At 36.9% G+C, this 19,590-nt stretch overlaps 3 protein-coding genes across 4 annotated transcripts; 1 reads left to right on the top strand and 2 right to left on the bottom strand.

Moving 5' to 3' along the window:
- Positions 1-256: 256 nt before the first annotated feature.
- On the bottom strand, positions 257-4,972 carry LOC126761967 (uncharacterized). Its single transcript, XM_050478407.1, has 7 exons — positions 4,637-4,972; positions 4,520-4,581; positions 4,303-4,447; positions 3,620-4,247; positions 3,161-3,537; positions 607-3,095; positions 257-544 (listed from the first exon to the last, which is right to left on the bottom strand). The coding sequence occupies exons 1-7, from the start codon at positions 4,707-4,709 to the stop codon at positions 479-481; spliced, it is 3,840 nt and encodes a 1,279-aa protein (XP_050334364.1). The 5' UTR covers positions 4,710-4,972; the 3' UTR covers positions 257-478.
- Positions 4,973-5,489: 517 nt separating this feature from the next.
- On the top strand, positions 5,490-13,873 carry LOC126761970 (importin-4). Of its 2 annotated transcripts, XM_050478410.1 has the most exons (9): positions 5,490-5,990; positions 7,812-7,984; positions 8,053-8,771; positions 8,883-9,292; positions 9,467-9,574; positions 9,746-9,855; positions 9,922-11,062; positions 11,123-11,343; positions 11,403-13,873. In XM_050478410.1, the coding sequence occupies exons 1-9, from the start codon at positions 5,928-5,930 to the stop codon at positions 11,827-11,829; spliced, it is 3,372 nt and encodes a 1,123-aa protein (XP_050334367.1). In that variant the 5' UTR covers positions 5,490-5,927; the 3' UTR covers positions 11,830-13,873. The 2 variants fall into 2 exon arrangements, with proteins under 2 accessions (XP_050334367.1, XP_050334368.1); XM_050478411.1 differs by lacking the exon at positions 9,467-9,574.
- Positions 13,874-14,101: 228 nt separating this feature from the next.
- Positions 14,102-16,548, bottom strand: LOC126761974 (probable ATP-dependent RNA helicase Dbp73D). Its single transcript, XM_050478422.1, has 5 exons — positions 16,451-16,548; positions 14,995-16,395; positions 14,792-14,914; positions 14,552-14,732; positions 14,102-14,478 (listed from the first exon to the last, which is right to left on the bottom strand). Exons 1-5 carry the CDS (start codon positions 16,471-16,473, stop codon positions 14,116-14,118), a joined length of 2,091 nt encoding a protein of 696 aa, XP_050334379.1. The 5' UTR covers positions 16,474-16,548; the 3' UTR covers positions 14,102-14,115.
- Between the last annotated feature and the right edge of the window lie 3,042 nt (positions 16,549-19,590).

Here is a 19,590-nt window from a genome sequence, read left to right as displayed (position 1 = left end):
ATAATCCAGAAAAGACGGTTAAGATTTTGCTGTTAACAAACAACTACATCGAGCTGTGCTCCATATGCCAATTCACACTCAATGTTCCAGTTGTGAATCATAATATCATAAGTCCTATGTTTATAAAACGTTCATTAAAATTTTAAATTTAACAATTAACAGCTGTGGTCAATATGGAGTTATCTGCTTTGACTCTTTCATTAAATTTAGATACAAAATACCAATTGTAAATTTTCCAATAAAAAAATAAAAGCTATTTTGGAAGAAAATATTTCGTACATTTATTAATAAATATCAGAAGTAGCAGCTGCAATTGTAAAACAAATTGTAAAACTCATGCATAAAATAACGGTATAAAATATAAAAAGAAGTGTTTTAAAACAGATGAATAGACGAATAACGGCAAAAAATATTATCATAACATATAATGCTGCTGACAGCGCATTTAGCGTGGACACATATATTTACATCAGGCGTGCTACTGCGGGCGCGCTTCATCGCTCAACTTCACTGGCACAGTTATATGCTCATTTTCCATAGAAACCTAGCATCAGAGCAAAGTAAAATGTTAATATCTTTTAAAATAAGTACAATTTTAAATAATACCGTTATATAAATGGGTTCTGTTCTATTGTCGACATTCAATTTGTCAACCCGCAATTTCACTTCCACCTCCAAGTGGCCACCATCGGGTTCCACATAACCGTCTGTAGGCTTCAACTGCAATAAATTTTTCCGATTGGTGCTCACTTCAAAGTATTGTCGCGATTTAAATGAGTTGCAGATGAAAATCGAAGAGCTTATCATATGCTTTTCACCGCGCAAATGAAAGTTTAGTGAACTCGGCAAAACTGACCAGCAACAAGCTTCGCCGCGTGCCGATGAGTTATTACTGTTGGCTGCTTGCTCCACCTCATCCTCAGTTAGTTCATCGACACGATCTAAAACAGGACCCGATCCGTCTGCATTGTTGCTGGGCGATGGACTGCACACGGTACGAAACAATAGTGTTTCATCCTCATCGGGAAAATAAAATGACGAGGTCGACTTTATAGTCTCGTCCAAGTAATCGTCGTTAATGGTAAGAGCCACTTCGTGTATGCGCATGTTTGTCAACAGATCGAACGTTAAGGTCGGCGATTCTTTGAACAACTGCAGCTCTTCAATATCTTTTTCGCCAGGTAGCTTTTCCCACAATGCTTCCAGGGATTTAGATGAACTTAGGTTGGCGCGTTCGTCGGCCGACATGCGCGCAACTAATTGGCGCATGCGTTGTCTGTTCGCCTCATCGCCGGATATTAAACGCAAATTGGCTAGTGTCAACACCGACTTGGTTTGACGGGTAATTTTTTTCACATCCTCGCGCTGTGGTCGAAACACAACACGCAACATTGCTGACGAACCAGGCGGTATGAGCATAGCAGAGGGTTGTATTTCGAAAGCACTACATAGGCGTGGTAGACGGAGTCCAACTGAATCAATTGAAGCCAATGCGAAGCCCAGAAGTGGACCTTTATTGTAGACACGTATTGAGCGCTGTATTGGCTGCGAGAGCTCATGCAGATAGCCCATTTGTAGAAAGGCCATACCTACAGGAGCAATGTTTACTTCTTGGGCCACAACACTGCAGTGACCGCCATAGCCATAGAGGGGAATATCCAAAAATGAAGACATGCTGGCTGTGGAAGCACTATTATGGGCAACGGAAGTGTTTTGTGGAGCATAAAATGACAGTTTGCCGATGGCAGCACCAATGACCGTTGGACAAAAGCTCACCGCAATAGTTCGACACTCCTGCGACTGCAGTGTTAATGAATTATTTCCTGGCATATTGATCAGCTGATAACCTGGACCATGCACATCGATACGTAACGTGAGTTTCTTGCTAGCCGTATTCTTTATTTGCATTGTCTTATGGGCGGCGTTTCTCAGACGTGTACTTCCCCAAGACAATTCCACCGCGGTCACCTTCAGGGGTATAGCATTGCCATCACGGTGGCTGAATTCGCTGCTACTGGAGCATCGCGAGACACTGCGCACAACGCCTCCATTGCTACTACCATTTCGTAAAGATTGCGCACTGGTAGTGCGCATCGGTACAATACTCTTAGCGCTGCGTTCACTGATTGATGGGGATGAAGTGGTACGACGGATTCTACCTGTGGTGCTAGTTTGGGGTTTAACTCGCAGTTGAGGTGAACAATTTTCACAACCACCCCGATAATTCTCATTATGATTCTCTGCAATAGGCGACGACGGTTGTGACGACATATAGCTGTGCGGAGGAGATGGCACACCAGAGTTCAAGCCGTTATAGGGGCTTCCGTTGGCTAATAACGTGCGTTCAGCGGAAATAGCCTTAGAAGATGTCATAGATTTGGAGAGATTCGGAGAAATAGCTATGAAGTCACATTCGCTTTTTTGTTCATCCAACCTTGTAGAGCTAAGTGGCTTCTGTTTTAACGTCAATGTTGGACTTACCACGGACGGAGATTTTCCATTTGGTGTGAGGAGAGTTGGTTTGTTATTCTTATTACTAGCCGCCCGGCTATTAGAAGGAGAAGTCTTCGATATCACTGATTCATTAGCTATCATTTTAGAATTGTCGTCCAATCTCTCCGGGGTTTTAATATATATTTTAGAAGATCTTACTTGTACATCTGTTTGATCTGGTGATAGTCTAACCGTTGGTATATTCAATGGACTGAGTGGGGAACGTGGCTGATTTATGCTTTGCTGCAATTCCTTTAAATCGCTGGCATCCAGCAGCGATTCTGTAAAGCTTATAGTGTCAGCTTGTGACTCAGATCCACGCATTCTTTGTGGATCTAAATTCTCCTTGTTTTCCGATAACAATTCCTCGAGAGTATTAAGGCTCTTTGTGTATTGCTCAATGGAACTTCTTACAGTAGAATTTCCTGCATATTTTTTATGCGCTACTTTAACCTCTTGCGCCTCCTTTGTCTGAGTTTGCAATTGCTTACCATTTTGTTCAAATTCCGCTTGTCCAAGATTTTGTGGCGATTTAGGACGCTTCGGTTTCTTTAGCAAATCGATAAGATCAGTGGATGGGATGTCATTATCCGAATTTTTTACTAAAATATAATACATAATGCAAAGGTAAGAAAAAAAGTGCTGTGCTCTAAGCGAAAATACTTACTAAACGCCTTTTTAATGTGAGATAGAGAGAGCAAATAGGATTCGTCTTCTTTTGTGCCATTTCCAGAGTCTTTACTCTCATGTTTATCTCGAATAATTTTACCTAAATCCGCTGCCGTACTCTGATTTATTTTAGGAGCTATGCTATAAGTTCTGTTATCTATTTGAGGGGTGCGGTCTACGTCATTTGTAGATTGAGATGCTTTTGTTGTACCTAAAGGAGTAGTTGAACTAAGTGAGCTTTGAGTCTCATCTACTAATGCTATTGGTGGCCGCATGCGCTCTGGACTTAACGACTTTACAATATTTTGCAAATCTTCTGAGCGTTGATTAAAAAATCGACCCATTGAAAAATTTGGATCTCGAGAAAATAGGGAACTAGAAATACAAAAAACAATATAAATATCAATATACATACAAATATAGAAAACTTATTACAAAGTCGGAAAGCAAACATTACCTATTTGGGTTTGATTGCAAATCAAAATCTTTTACATCTACCATCTTATCTTTCATACTTTTATTTAGGTCAGATGTGGGTATTGCGGCGAATTCTTGTGCCCAAGCTATTTCATCCATCAACAGTTTGGAATGCATATTCTCAGCTGGTTGAAATTCCTCCGCGTTGACTGTGGATTCATTTGTGACATTAAATGAAAATTGTCCTCCGACAACGGCAGATTTATTACTAAAAGTAGCTTCTGAAGTATTCAGAGACAAGTCTGCTGTCCGAAGTAAACTTCTCGAATTACTTAGGCTTCCTAAAGTTGTACTTGAAAAAGATGTACGTTCTCCCAATACCTCACCGAGATTTCGTGCTTTAGGCGCAAACGAAGTAGCAAGGATGTCACCGACGGACAGACGACTAGATGTGGATGCCATACTATTTTTCGGATTTTTTTGAGATTTACGGTCCTTGTAGTGTGTAGATCGCCCAGTTATTTCGGAAGGTTCAAAAGAAACTTTTGTATTGTTACTTGTCGAAACAGTACTTTTAAAATCTAAATTTATACTCTCGTCCATTACCAAATCCGAAATATTAATAGAATCAGGTCTATGATAGGGTACATATTCGGTTCGATTAAACTCTAAAAGAAATTTATTTTAAAAAAATATTAGTAAATTAAGTCAAAAAATATTTACTTGAAGAGCTGTTTGACGATGTTGTTATGGGATCTGGATCTCTAAAATCCTTTTTAGCAAAACTTTGTTGTATAATTTTATTCACATCCGATTTCATTGTCTTATTAGCTTTTTCCAATGTTTCTAACGCTCTCAATCGCTCTTTCTATTAATTCAATTATAATATTGTAAATTTGAATTTTAACAATATACATATGAATTAGGATTACAAACTCACATTCAAACGCTCATTGATAGGCTTACTGCTTGATATTGAAGAATTAGACATCTCGCCAAAAACTGTAAAACATTTTAATTACAAAAATATTATTTATAATATATATATATACTTTACCTCTTAAGCCATCCAAGTTTAAAACACCCAGCGAATCAGATAAATTTTTTTGCTCAATGGCACGATTATCCATGATGAGCCTTTTCAATTCAGGTTCAATCAAATTAACAACTAAAATAAACAAAGAAAATTCCTTTGGACACTGTCTTGACACTATTCTTACTAATATCCAAAGCAGGCAACAACTTATTATAATCCAAATTATTTAGTATATATAATAATTAATTTTAAGTATACGCAAATCTTGGCACTGATCGCAGGATTTTATATCAACCCATTAATATTTTTATTGGATATTTAAGAGAGCCTGCGAAGAATATGAAGTTGGCGCAAATCGGGTTTAAAATTAAAATGGTGGATATTAAGCCATCGTATCCACAAGGTTGCACTACAATTGTACAGTACGAAGTAAGAACTTGCAATAAATTGTGGGACTATTTGGTTACATTGAACTTTGATATTAGATTATTCACAATTTACTAAAATAATAAGATATATTCAATTCCATAATTTATGATATGCATTTGTTGGACGTAATTTTAGAAGAAATATTGCTTCCATGGCTACACAATTAAATAATTTAATTAATTATTTTAAATTAATTTAAATTTTATCTATAGGTGCGATGTAAAATATGTATATAATCAATTTAAATTAAAGTTAAAATAAACTTATTTTTTTTTTTTAATTTCAAACAATAAAAAATATTGGACGCAGAGTAGGAAAAATGAAAGCAAGTCGTTAAAAATTAACTTTGTGTTTAAAAAAGGGTTGCATCCAATTCTCAACTCCCATCCCTAACAATACATTTTAGTGCTTTTCAGAATATTTCTTCTCCACCACGAATCATCAAAGGCAAACCAGCAAAGCAGCAAACAACGAAAGCAAGCAAGGCGAAGTCAGTCACATATTCGGATCACAATTCGAATTATTTTTTGCGCAATATACAAGAAAAAGCTTTCAGTTAATTTTCTTCTTAGCTATTTTTATTCAATCATTCTTTGAAAATCATCTGCCTGGTGAGGTAGTACTAAGAATATTGGTGCAATTCACGTAACTTTTTGCAAATAATTATATGCAAAAAGCCGAAATTGCGATACATTTCTTTGTATTCACGTGTAAGTTCGGTTGTATGTGCGTGTGAAAAACGAAGGAACATAAAGCAATTGGCGCAAAGGAAGATAAGCAAATAATTGGCAAATTTGCAAGCGTGTAATTTTTTAGCGAAAAGAGCGAAAAACCACTGGAATAAGTGTCTTTGGGGAACGGAAAACAATTTTTAGAATCCAAAATGCAGCAAATGACCCAGATTATTACAAATTTACTTTCTTCGGATAACGATGTAATCAAAAAGGTATGTACTACAGATTTTAAAATAGCTATATCCTGGGTTAATTACAAAAAATGTCAAAATACTTTAAAGAGTGAGTGGAATTGTATATTAGGATAAATGTTAAAAGTAAAAAAAGAATTCAACAAATAATTTCTTTACTTGTAAAATGGAGAAAGTCATTCTAACGACAAAAACACGTGGATGCGCGCCATCATCAGCTCGCGTGCTTTGCTATGTTCTTCATCGTACTGTAATCTTTATGTCATATTTGAATTTTCTTCTCGTCTATAATTTCATCTTTGCTGCTTTCAATTCAATTCTCTTTGTACATATCTTTAATTTTTTGCAACGCATACTATTTTTTAACGAAACAAAAGTGAAAGCTTAGAAAAAATTTATGTTAAAACTGATATATTTCCATAGTACTCGTATAAAAAATTTGAAAATTTCACTTAACTAATTTTTTAACATAACAGAATATGTGTTGCATGTAACATATAATTAACAATGTAATATTTATGCATATCTTTTAAATTGCAGTAAAACACGTGTTAGCTTGGTTTATAAAATAATGCACATATGTATGTAGGTGTGTTTATTTAAAGTAAACGTGTGCTACCGCCCACCCAATTGCTGTGCAGTGTTTGATACGACCGATTTCTTTCACGCCGGCCGGCTATCTCAATACAAAGAAAACGGTTTTGAAATTTTTGAAATCACGCATTTGCTTTTAATACATGTGTATATTTTGCATTCGGTTGCCAAGTCCAATATATAATACCTTTAAACTACCGAATATCAGTTCGATTAAGCAAAAGCAGCATACAGATATATATATATATGTATATATACATACAATATATATCTGTATATACTTTTATGTGCACACGTACATACATTTAATTTAAAAGTAAAGAAATGAATGGAACTGTTGCGTTCCTATCCAAAGGCATGCATCACATATATTCGCTAATAATGTTGTTGGATGTGGGGTGGGGCCAAATAACAACGCATCTCACATCACATATTAATTTGCTAGATACAAACATACACATCCATATGTATGTATATACATCTATGAACCTTCCAAATATGTCTGAACGAACAAATGTACACTTTTTAATTGTTTCTTCTATGCTTTACCTATCATCTTTGGGATGAGTAATAATCATACATGCCTCCTTAATTAATTTAAATACTCGAGAGCACATGCTGGTGCGTCGTGATAATTTTTTGGTTTATATACCATGCCTTAGGCAAGTCATACATATTGGAATTTTAATAGCTTTAAGAGCCACGTTTCTTTTATTTACGCTAGCTGAGTACATACATACATACATACATACATGTTATTAATTTAACGTTCAAGACACATATACATAAGTGTCTTTTCTGATATATTATTCGACTTAACTCGCATAAATTTGCCATTTATTGTAAATGAGTAAAAAGTTGTGTTTATCCTTTTATACCATTCCTATGTGTTTAAATTATTCAGTTCTTACAGATATATTTAAAATGTTTTCGACCTATATTTATTTATAAATACATGTATAAAGGAATAAAATGAAATATATTTGCGAATTATTATGTAGGTATGTAGTATGTGTAAGGTCATGAGAAAATTCAACCTTGGATTTTATTTTCCAAAGTTAATAAACATTTTTTCTTTTACATGTCATTTAGGAGAAAATATAAATCCGTTTCCACTATTTCATTTATTTGGCAATTTGAAATATTTAACAAAATACAATATTGCTTAAAATTCTTTTTTGCCGTGCTTATTTTTTTTTTATTGACAGTTGCTTCATATTATTTTTAATAATAAATGTTTGTTTTCAGGCCACCGCTGATTTACAGGAGGCTTACAAGCATCCGGAGACTGTACCAGCTCTTTGTGAAATTGCCGTCTCGGCACCAGAGCCACAGGTGCGTCAATATTCTGCTGTACTACTTAAGAAGCACTTAGCAAAATTGCGTCAATGGAACAAAGTACCGGTTGAGCAACAGCAGATGTAAGTGCAAGATTCATAGATTATTTAGGAAATTGTTTAAATACAAGCTAATGTTTATTTTTGTGTAGAATTAAGCAGGGTATGCTTAATGCCCTCATGCAGGAGCAGCAAAAGTCTGTGCGTAAAGCCATTGCTCAATTTGTTGGTGTTTTAGTGCGTCACGAAGCCAAAAAGTCCGACTCATGGATGAGCGAAGTGTTAAAGTTCATCTACAGCTATTGCTCTTCGGCCGATCCTAAGCAGAGCGAACTAGGCTCGTCTACATTTGCTATTTTGGCTGACGCGGCGCCGGATCAATTTTTGCAACATATGGAATCGGTTTGTGAAATGTTCACTGCTGCTTTGGTGGCCACCGAAGCAACTGGCAACATGGCTACGCCTGTTATTTTCAACATTCTAACTGGTATGACTTATTTGGTGCCGTTTACATTGGGTCACAACACAGCCGAACAAACGTTGCAGAAATCCATACCGTTGATAGTTAAATCCCTCCAAGCATTTGCTGTGCAGCCTGAGGTCGATCAATTTGTTCATGCTTTCGATATTCTCGAGAGTATGGCCGATTTGAATGCTAAATTGCTGAACAATCACATCAAAATGTTGTTGGAGTTCTGCTTGGAGGCAGCTAGTAATGCCCAACTTGATAGCGCTGTGCGCATTAAAGCCGTGGCTTACGTTGGTTGGTTGGTGCGCCTTAAGAAGAAATTGATTATCAAACAGAAGTTGATCGAGCCCATAATTCGCGTAGTTTTCAATTTGATGGCAACTGAACCAGAAGACGAAGATGGTGAGTGCTCTCAGTTTTTACAATCCATATTTTAACATTTGCTGTTGGTGCAATTGGTATTTTATATTATATATGTACGTATCCATAAAATTTTATTTTATTAAATTTTAGATGATGAAGAATACTTTTTGGGTGAGGACAATTCGAACCCGATGACCACAGCTACTCAAACAATGGATTTGCTTGCACTGAGCGTGCCACCAGAGAAATTGATTCCGCCATTGTTGCAACTTTTGGAGCCCGCTTTGCAGGGTCAGGACCCACTGCCACGTCGCGCTGCCTACTTAAGCATGGCCGTTATAGCCGAAGGATGCTCGGAGGCTATATGCAACAAATATCTCGAAACCATGCTAAATATTGTTAAAGTTGGCATCACCGACCCAATACCACTTGTACGCAATGCCGCCTTCTTTGCGCTGGGACAATTCTCCGAACATTTGCAACCAGACATCACAAAATTCGCACCTCAAATTCTACCAATACTCTTTGAATTTTTGCACCAGCTCTGCAACGAATTGCGAGTAAGTTATCGAATTGAAAAGCGTGTATTTATTCTTCTTACCGAACTGAAGCTATTTATTCAATTGCCTATGTACACATTGAAAAATCAAATTGCGTTAATACTGCTTCTTTGGTAACTTTGTACATTTTTGGCTCTCTTTGTGTTTTTTCCTTTCCACTAACGCTTACCAAAGGCATCCTGGCCGAACGATGTAGTCACCGAGCCATGGCCGCCTAAAACTGATACAATACTTTATATGAATCAGCTGCAAATCAAGCGAAAATCGGTTTTAACTAATTATGTAGTGAAATTTGTGCTAATTATGCTAGTTATTATTTTTCGTTCTTGCACTGTAGCGAACAAGTAGTTTTTTGAATTGATTTTCTTTCGCACTTTAGCCAGCTTTTATCAAATAAATCTAGATTATAATGCGGTGACTAATTAAATATCCTATTCTCCTTCTTTTCCTCAGAGCGGCGGCACTGAACCCAAACACATTGATCGTATGTTCTATGCCCTAGAAACGTTTTGCGAGAATTTGGAAGACGAATTGGTGCCACACTTGCCGGTGCTTATGGAAATGTAAATAATCATATAGAACTAATGAATAGAGCTAAGTAAGTGAATATGAATATTTCTTCATTGCAGTTTATTCGAAGCTTTGAATCCTAACAACTCGGTTCGTGTGCGTGAATTGGCTTTAAGTGCCATTTCAGCTGCCGCAAATGCCACAAATGAGAATATGTTACCCTATTTCCCACGCTTGATCACCATACTGCAATCATATTTGGCTCCAACAGAAAACGAGGATATTATCAGTCTGCGTCCACAAGCCATCGACACTCTAGCTGCCTTGGCACGCACGATCGGCAAGCAGAACTTCATGCCGTTGGCCACTGATACCATGACGTTCGCTTTGAATTTACTCGAGAAGGCTGAGGATCCTGATGTACGTCGTGCTCTTTACAATTTAATTGCCTCATTGGCTGAGGTGGTTAATGAGGAGATGGCCTCCGTTTTCCCGAAGGTAATTGAACGCATGTTTGAATCTATACTCTCGACGGAGGAGGTCGTTCCGGAATTTAAAGACGATGATGGTGTACCAGCGCCAGCCGAGGAGGCTGATGAGAACGAAGATGATATCGATATTGAAAACTCTGATGGGGAGGATGATGATTTGGATAACATCGCGGGATACAGTGTTGAAAACTCATATTTAGATGAAAAAGAGGAGGCCATTTTGGCATTGAAGGAATTTGCCGAACATACCGGCGCCGCTTTCATCCCTTACTTGGAGAAATCTTATCAAAATGTTTACAAAATGATCGATCATCCACAGGAGGACATACGTAAAGTGTCAATTGACGCATTGAGCTCGTTCATTGTGGCTCTGTACAAACAGCAAGATTTGCAAGGCGTTTCCAATGCTATTACGATCTTGATACCTAAGTTGGGTCAAATTGTGCATGACGATGAAGAAGTTTCTGTTGTGCTGTCTGCGCTTGAAGGTTTAGGTGATCTTTTGAAAGAGCTGAAACAAATCTCTTTGCCAACGGTTGAACTTCGTGATGTTGTCTTCTCTTGTATAACCGACGTGCTACAGGGCAAGGTCGCTTGTCAATTTGACGAGTCTACTGGCGATGATGATGAGGATGCTGAGGAGAGTGAATACGATGAGGCCATCGTAGAGGGTGCTGGCAATATGCTGCCATTGTTAGGCGCAGCCATGGGACCGGATCAGTTTAGACCATACTTTGAGCGCACTTATCCAATTGTTTTGCAAAAATTGGTATGTTACGAAAGATATGACATTTTGCATGTATGTTTTACTTATGAAAACCATTTACAGCAAAAGGCGAAGAAAAATGAGGACCTTGAATCACAGCGCGCTTTCGCCTATGGCGCTTTAGCTGAATGTTTTGCACCACTGGGAAATCACACCGGCGCATTTTTCAACACATTCTGTCCAGTTATGATCGCTGGTCTCTCTGACGAATTCGATCAAGCTCGCCAAAACGCCGTATACGGCCTGGGTGAATTGGTGCTATACTCTGGAGATAAATCATATGAGTAAGTATGCTCTTATCTTTATTTGTAATCTTTTTTTAATCGTACTTTGTTGTTTGCAGAGCTTATCCACACGTTCTAAATGCCCTCTCCCAGGCTGTTTCCAAGGAAACCAAACCCAGTGCTTTGGACAATATTTGTGGTGCTATTGCACGTCTGATCATTAGCAACAGTTCTTTGGTGCCGCTGCCACAGGTGTTGCCAGTATTTATGCAACATTTGCCACTACGCGAAGATTTCGATGAAAACGCTTCAATCTTCAAGTGCTTGAAGCAGCTATATTTGCAAGCACGAGATGCGATCGCCTCTTCATTAGAGCAGGTTATAGCCATTGCCATACACGTGCTATACAAAAAGGAATACACAGAGAGGGAGACATACGACACCGCGTTGGGTCTACTGCAAGAAATTCGTGAAAATTATCCAGACAAATTCACTGCTGTGGCCAATTCGAACCCAGAAATTGTTGCTTTCCTGCAAACGCTGTAAATGGCAATTGGAAGAAACATGTCAATATGAATAGCAAGTGGACACAAATTTCATGTATTTCAGCTAATTTTGTAATTATTTGAATTTATATTGTACGGTAAATGAGTATTTACTCCATTGCAATTAACATAGTAAGAGTAGTTCTCAAAAAGGCATACGGACACCCCTCGCAAATCAAACGAAAATAATGCTAAATTTGAAATCTCTCATTCACTACTAATTTGTTCATGCTAGTTTCCTTATTGGGGTGTTTCAAAGGATAAAAAAGACTAAGACTGTGCGCATTTTCAAAACAATGAAATAATGCTACTTGCTGCACAATCGCAGCTAAAGCTAATTTTTAACCAGGGACTGAACTGAAAAACAAATATTTAACATTAAATTTAAATGAAAAATTGTTGTTCAAAAGTAAAATTTACTTTAATTAACTTTTATTTTCCTTTTTTTATTTTTTGTTTTTTATGTTTTGCACAGAAATACTTTTGTGAATTTCTCGATTCCATAAAGTTCAATTAAATATTTCTTTATGAAAAACATATATAACGAAAAATAATTGTAATACATATTTACGTATCAGTCCCTGTTCAAACTTAAGTATTTTTGTAATTAAATATTAATTTTTTGCACGTTTTGAAAAATTAACATAATTTAATTAAATATGATTAATTCCATATATTTTCTAATTACTTGAAGCAAGCGAATTCAACTTAGAAATATTTTTTGATGAAATTCTTAGTATCCTACTGTCAAAGGCGGTAATTTATTATTATTTATAGTTTAATGAATATTGAAAAAAAAAACATGTAATAACAATGAAACATTGTAAAATGCAGTCAATGCATATACTTTTATACTCGATGGTTAAACGTCCGAATAAGGCAACTAAGACACAAAATAATACATAAATTACACTTTTACTTTGTTGAAAGATACTCCGAACTGGTCCTTATAGACAAAAAAATTAAAATTGAAATGCCTTAGATTTAAATGTAGATTTGTATATTTAAGATATACACATGGAGAAGCTTCCCACATACAACTTTCATCTCCAAAATTCCTCAAATAAAATTAAAGCAATTTCATAAAGAATTGTATTTTCGCGGCGTACAATTTCTGACACGCCAAAATGTTCCAAAACAAAATCGCGTTTATATGTGTGCATACGCTTTATTTTCTCCGCCTCAATGAAGGTGGTCTTTTAATCTCCAAGTGAATATAAAAAGGCTGTGATATAAACTCTGTGTCAAGTTGTTACAAAACAAAAGAAAGCATACAAAAACGTTTCCCGTTCTTAAAAGGAACCTGAAAAACATTACAACAAATGAAATATTTTTTTGTTTTTTAATAGCTGGCATATACTTCACCTTACATTTTTATTCAATTTTAAACCCACAAAGTTCACTCACAACTGCAGTGTTTGGCTTCTAGATCTCCCAATGTGTTCCCATGTTTATTTATGTTTAATTTTAGTTGGTTTGACCAACAACACTTACCCCCACCCCCCACATTACCCACACAGCGGGCACTGCAGGTCTGCTACACAGTCAATTGAATATTGGTTTTAGTGTTTGTCTAAAACTTTGCTGTGTTTTAGCGTTAATCCCCTATAAGTTTATTTGAAAGTTAGCCATTGCCAGCGCGCAAAACTTAAATTTTATTTTAATATTCATTATTACTTTCAGTATGTATTACACAACAATTGAATGCATAATTATCATAAAAAACAACTATTATTAGAAACTGCGTACTCGTTTGTTTTTTTTTCACCACAATAAAATGATTTGTAATTTCTATACGAAGATTTATAATTTGTTTTAAGGTTTTAGTTGTTAAATTGTATTCGCAGAGTAAATTAGATAAGTACTAAAAATCCATTATATATGAGAAAATGGAATATTAGAAGCATTCATTTTTGAAGAAATTGCAACGAAATCAATTAAAATTAGAAAAACAAACTTATGTCTTATCGAAATTTTGCAGTGTGGTATTTTTTTTTAAATAAAATGTAAAACTGGAATAAACTGCTTGAATAGAAACTTACAAACATTAGTTTTATTTGAAGATCTCATTTTGATAACGACTGTCAACTTCGAATGAACTACAGCTTGTGTGCAGCTTCGATAACATTATTTTTTAATCCTTTACAGTTAGAAACACATCTCAAATATTGACTACCTCTTTATGGGAAGTAATTTGGGAAATTAAAATGCGAAGACACTTCTACCTATTATGCCTTGTGGCATGAGTAAATAAATCTAAGCCACGTCATGAATATAGTTGGGCACATTATTTTTGTATTTCTTTAGTTTTGCCTGCGCTTGCATTAAATTTCTTACGCTTCACCAACTTATTCTTGACATTATTTTCTTGAATTTGATTTTCTTTCCTGCCTTGTTCCATATCACCCACTTGTGTCGAAGCCTGCAGTTGTAACTTCTCCATAACGGACATCTTTGAAGGATCTTTAGCCGCCAATTTGGCGTTATCCTTGACGCGTTCCTTTCTCATTAATTGTAAGCGTTTGTCTTGTTCAATTTTCTTGCGCAAATCTTGTAGTGCCAATGTGTATTGTTTGGCGTATTCCGCCTCATAGTTCGTCTTCACCGAAATTTCCTTGGTTAGAATTTTACCCACCTCTCCGAGAATATGCTGTAATGTAAAGTTATTATTTAGATAAAAATATATATACACTCTTCACTCAATACAATAATAAATTCATTACATTGAATTGTTGCAGTTCCTTTTGTGTTAGCATAGTTATTGCCGTGCCCGGACTACCTGCACGCGCTGTGCGTCCAATACGATGTATGTAGGTTTTAATGTGTCTAGGTAGATCGTAAGAGATGACGACGTCCACATCGGGTATGTCTATACCACGTGCTAATGCATCCGAACATACCAAACTATAAAAAATATATATTTATTCACTTGTGTTGAATCAAATAACTTTATTCATATTTACCCATGGACACGTCCACGCGCAAATTGACTCAATACATTTGCGCGCTCTTTTGGGGTAATGGATGCACTGAGCTCACGTATAACCAACTCTTCTTTAAATAGCGATTTCAAAACGAATGATAACCTAACAAAACGAAAGATCTTTGTATTATTCTATTCTATGGTCTCATATTTTGATTGTAAAAGCTGATTTAATGTATTTACCGGCTCGACGATTCGGCACTATTTGTGAAGCATAGAAATTTGGTCCATTCATTTTCGTTTATCAAAGCGAAAAGCGATAGTGGTTTAATGCGATTTTCTGTGATGCAATAACACTCGGACAGCTCAGCTGGCGTTGTGTATTTGCCTATAAATTCCCCGCGCCTCAATTGTTCACTCTTTTGCTCTTCACTATTAGTTACATCAGCGAACTTTTCTTGCATTTCCGATAAATCAGCAAGTACGGATGTAAAAAGTTTAGGCTGGAATAATCGTAAATTCTGTAGTTTTTCTGGGTCTTGTGAAAGCGTCGCTGAAAAGAGTAATTTATGCGGTTGTATACCATACGAGGACTCCAATTCGCGAATACATAGTGGAGCTGCGCGTCCTGACAGTAGTTGATCAGAAGTAGTGCGCACATGTTCATCCAAATGATAAAGCCAATTTTGAAATACTGCGTCCATTATACGATCAGCTTCGTCAATAACAAGAAAACGCAAAGCTTTTAAACAAAATCCTTTGGTCGCATGCAAATGATCTACCAATCGACCAGGTGTTGTCACTACAATATCGATTTTGGAGTAGTAGTGTCCCTTGTAGAACTCTACTAATTTTTCTTGCTCCTGAGCGAATGGAAACTTTTTGGATAAAAGACAAACGGTCAGATCTGTTTTTTCACATAACTTTTTGAAAACTTTAAAAACTTGCAATGCCAACTCAGCCACTGGTAGCACAACCAATGCACGTATCTTGCGCTCAACACGATTAGCAAGTAATTGTACAACTGGAATGGCAAACGCGAGTGTTTTACCACTGCCCGTAGGCGCCGAAACGCATATATCACGCGGTCGGAATGGTGGTGGTTTCGCTTGGGCCTCAAGCAACCAAGGTATCACTTCTGTTTGCACTGGAAATAGCCGCGTGAACTGCATTTCTTTGAGTGAGTGACGTATATGTGGTGCCAAATAGGTAAGCCTATTAATAGCTGATTCGTCAGACGCTGTCTCACTTTTTGGTGCAATTGTTGTTGAAATAATAGTTGGATGCGCCAGCCAAGAAGGTAACACCATATTGACTTTCTTGGGCTTGCTTTTGTCCACATCTTCGCCGAGCACTTGAAAATGAGTTGCTTCAAAATCACGACTCTCGTCGGCAATGGGATCAATATCTTTATCACTATCAGCATCGCTTTTTTCCGCCGTTTTAATGTCTTTAGTCTGCGATTTAGATTCATCTTTACTAATAATATTATTAACTAAAGTTTTCTTTTTTTCTTGCGTAGCTTCCAGATCAAGCAATTCAACAGTGCTCTTTTTTCTTTTACGATTTTCCACCTTTTGAAGTATTTGCTGCAGAATAGCCTCCTCATTATTACCCACTTCCTCAGTTTTCGCAGCGGTGTATCTGCAAAAGTATACTTTCAGTTAAATGATTACATAGCAATCAAAGGAAAACTAACCGATTTATTGTAAATAATTCCATTTTATTTAGAATTTTGTTGTACACCTTTCCATTCAGAACCAAGGAGTGTAGATTCCAAATTACATTCTCTGTCAAAACACGTGTTGAATAAGTGGAAAAGGGAATCACAAAAACAAACGCATTTCGTAGTTGCCACATAGCAAAAAGAAAGAAGGTGGCTATTGGGATTTGATAACGTCTTTCGGCTGCACGGAATTCAACCGTTTTCGTTCCGTTATGTTTGAACAGTTTTTAATTCTATTCAAAATCTCATTTGAAGCAGCGATCGATTTTTAACGCTATGATAAGCATAATTTTATGATAACTGCGCAACCGATTTTATTAAAGAAATTTTGTTTGGTGCACATATCACGAAGTGTGAAAAAGATATTTTTTTTTACTAGCGACATAGAGATTTTTGTAGGTAGGAATTATAAGTTACTGTGAGTAAAAATGTTTTAGTAAATATTTAGTATTGATCATAAATGATCTAAAAATAAATCATCTTAGTAAATCATAGTAAAAAACATAATTTTATTGACAAATTCAACTGTCCGGTTGATGGAATTAAAATGAAGTCAAATTTCAATGTCCGATAGGGGCACAATAGACCTACGGGCGCGTTGCAATCCTCATGTAACAATCTAATGTCCGGACATGTTGTCGGATTAATAGAAATTGAGATAAAGTACGTATTCCAATATCCGGGTAGGCAGATATTTCAATACTCTGTAAGTTTTTCTTTTCAAATTCAAACATTTTTAGAATACATAAGTAATAAACAAACTGGCACAAAAAAAAAAATATTTCTACTAAGGAAGCGTAATGCGTTAAGCCTCCGGAAAGCGTCCAGTATTTATGAAATCCTTAAGTCCACCATTCAATATCAGCTCAACGTAAAAGTGTGTGACTTTTCCTACAAATTGGGTTCCCGATCATATTTGACAAAGGAAATGTGAAAGAAAATCGTTCGGCTAACTGTTCCTTCCTTGTGTTTTTGACGTCCTTTTTTTGCTGCACTGAAGCAGGGGCGTAACTTGGCTGCAAGAAGATAATGCTCTGAGTCAATGTTAGGACCTCGGCGTGTACGCACGTCTAAAACACTGGAGACGTGTCTTCCGTCTATCACAACGTGATCGATCTGGTTGGTGGCTCTTGTTTTGGTGAATTTTTCTGTGCTTGAATCTTGTACTACAGATAACCATATTTCGGGCCCCGGCGAAGTCGATAAGCCTCAACCCCATTTGGGGATGTTTCCTCGTTGAGGCTGAATTTACCGACTGTTGTGCCAAAGATACCTGTCCTGCCCACAATGCTGTTAAAGTCGCCAAGTATGATTTTGACATCGTGGCGTGAGCAGCTCTCAAACGCTCATAGAAGGCATCTTTAGTCACATCGTCCTTGTCTCCTCTTCCGTAAATCAGCAGTATTTATTTAGTTATTTAAGTCTATGAACATTAATTCTTACAGACTATTAGAAAATTAAGATTTAAATTAGAATTCTAAAATAATTGAATTACAATTATACATAAGTTAACTTAAACTAAAAAACAGAATTAAGGGTGTTAATGAAGGAATCCCTAGAGTGAGAAAAATCAAGAAGAACTTTCTCTGAAATCGAGTCAAGCTCACGCATAGCACGCTTGATCCGCAAATTTAGTGTTTTCCTTTTTATATTGTGGCTAGATGTTCAACCACCGGGGTGAATGTCAGTACTTGATGACGAGTCTCTCTCCCACCATGAATTTCACACCGAATTTGCGCTTCTTTATATGGCCACTATAGTAAATGTCAGTCGTTGGACGGCGGTGATGTCAGCCTTTACTTTTACGAGGGCATGAACCAGCTTCCCATTTAACACGTTGGCTGCCAGTGTATCACCGCTGATCACGACAAAAAACTACATGCAGGTGTCAATGTATTACCGGTGATACACGCCTAGGCCAAAACGCAATATGTATTTTTTGTTGGCACCTGGGAGTAGATTTTTTTCGTGATCATCGGCAGTTAACATGTTAAGGGACCGGATATTGCAGTTGCATGCCCTTAAATCATAATCCTTAACACGTTTGCAGGGGGACAGGATCAAAAGGAGGTCTCTCATCCGAGACTGTTTGGATCCTTTCATTGGGGGTGTTTTTTACTTGACAGGTCCCAAACCCAGCGCACAACATCTGGGAGAGATGATTCATTTTCATCACTTGCGTAAGCTTCTACACATGGCTCCATCTTATCTTACTAGGTTTAAAAATAGAAGGTCGAGGTAGAAGTGGTTTACGCTATTCGCTGCGTTGTCATTGAAAGAAACTGAATTTATTATTAAAGGCTGCAGTTACTAACGAATTATTTAGAAAGTGGTTTTCCGAGCTGCTTAATTTCCTGAAAATTACTAAAGATGAGGACATTTGAGAAGATTCATCACGGATGTTGAATAGCAAAGAGACTCTTCATTGTGTCCAAAATGGGAAAAATATCCTTTTATAAAAATCAAATTATCACTTATTATAAAAGCTTGACGTCTTTAAAATAGTTCGAATATGTGTGTATGCATGCAGGTATGTATGTATGTACATTAAATTCTTTCTTCTTAAATTCTTGATAGCTTAAGGCCTTTGACCTCGCCTTTTAATTAACCAATGTATGCTTCCCATAAAACTACGCAAACAGTATTTGATTTGCTTTCTTTGTTTTCCAAATGTAAATTATTTTATTTTTCACCCTAGGGCTCGCGTCTGGTTGACAGTTGAACCTTCCTGAGCGAGAGGCAAGTTCCTGAGTACCGTTTACAAGTTAACGCAGGGGTATCTCAGCTTCGTATCAAATTGGGCAGTCGTAAATTGTCAATCCAAATAAATCCGAAATGGTCTTATTTACTAGAATATACAAGATCCCGGTGGCCCCGCTGCCGCAAATGGGAGACATCTGTCTGCAAGCGGCGGATACAGAGAAATATCTGTTGCTTATCCTGGATAGGAAGCTTTCATGGAAGCCGAATATCGAAGAGAGAGCAAAAAAGGCATCGATTGCCTTGTACTGCTGTAGAGGAGCCATTGCAAATAGGGTGTCTCACCGAAAGTGGTCCTCTGGCTCTACGATACTATAGCCAAGTCCATTATGTTCTATGGAGTCTTTATGTGG

This window comes from Bactrocera neohumeralis, chromosome 6 (assembly GCF_024586455.1).
Source record: "Bactrocera neohumeralis isolate Rockhampton chromosome 6, APGP_CSIRO_Bneo_wtdbg2-racon-allhic-juicebox.fasta_v2, whole genome shotgun sequence".
NCBI classification, from domain to species: domain Eukaryota; kingdom Metazoa; phylum Arthropoda; class Insecta; order Diptera; family Tephritidae; genus Bactrocera; species Bactrocera neohumeralis.
Note: the sequence above shows the minus strand (reverse complement) of the source record. Positions and strands in the feature narration are given on the sequence as shown.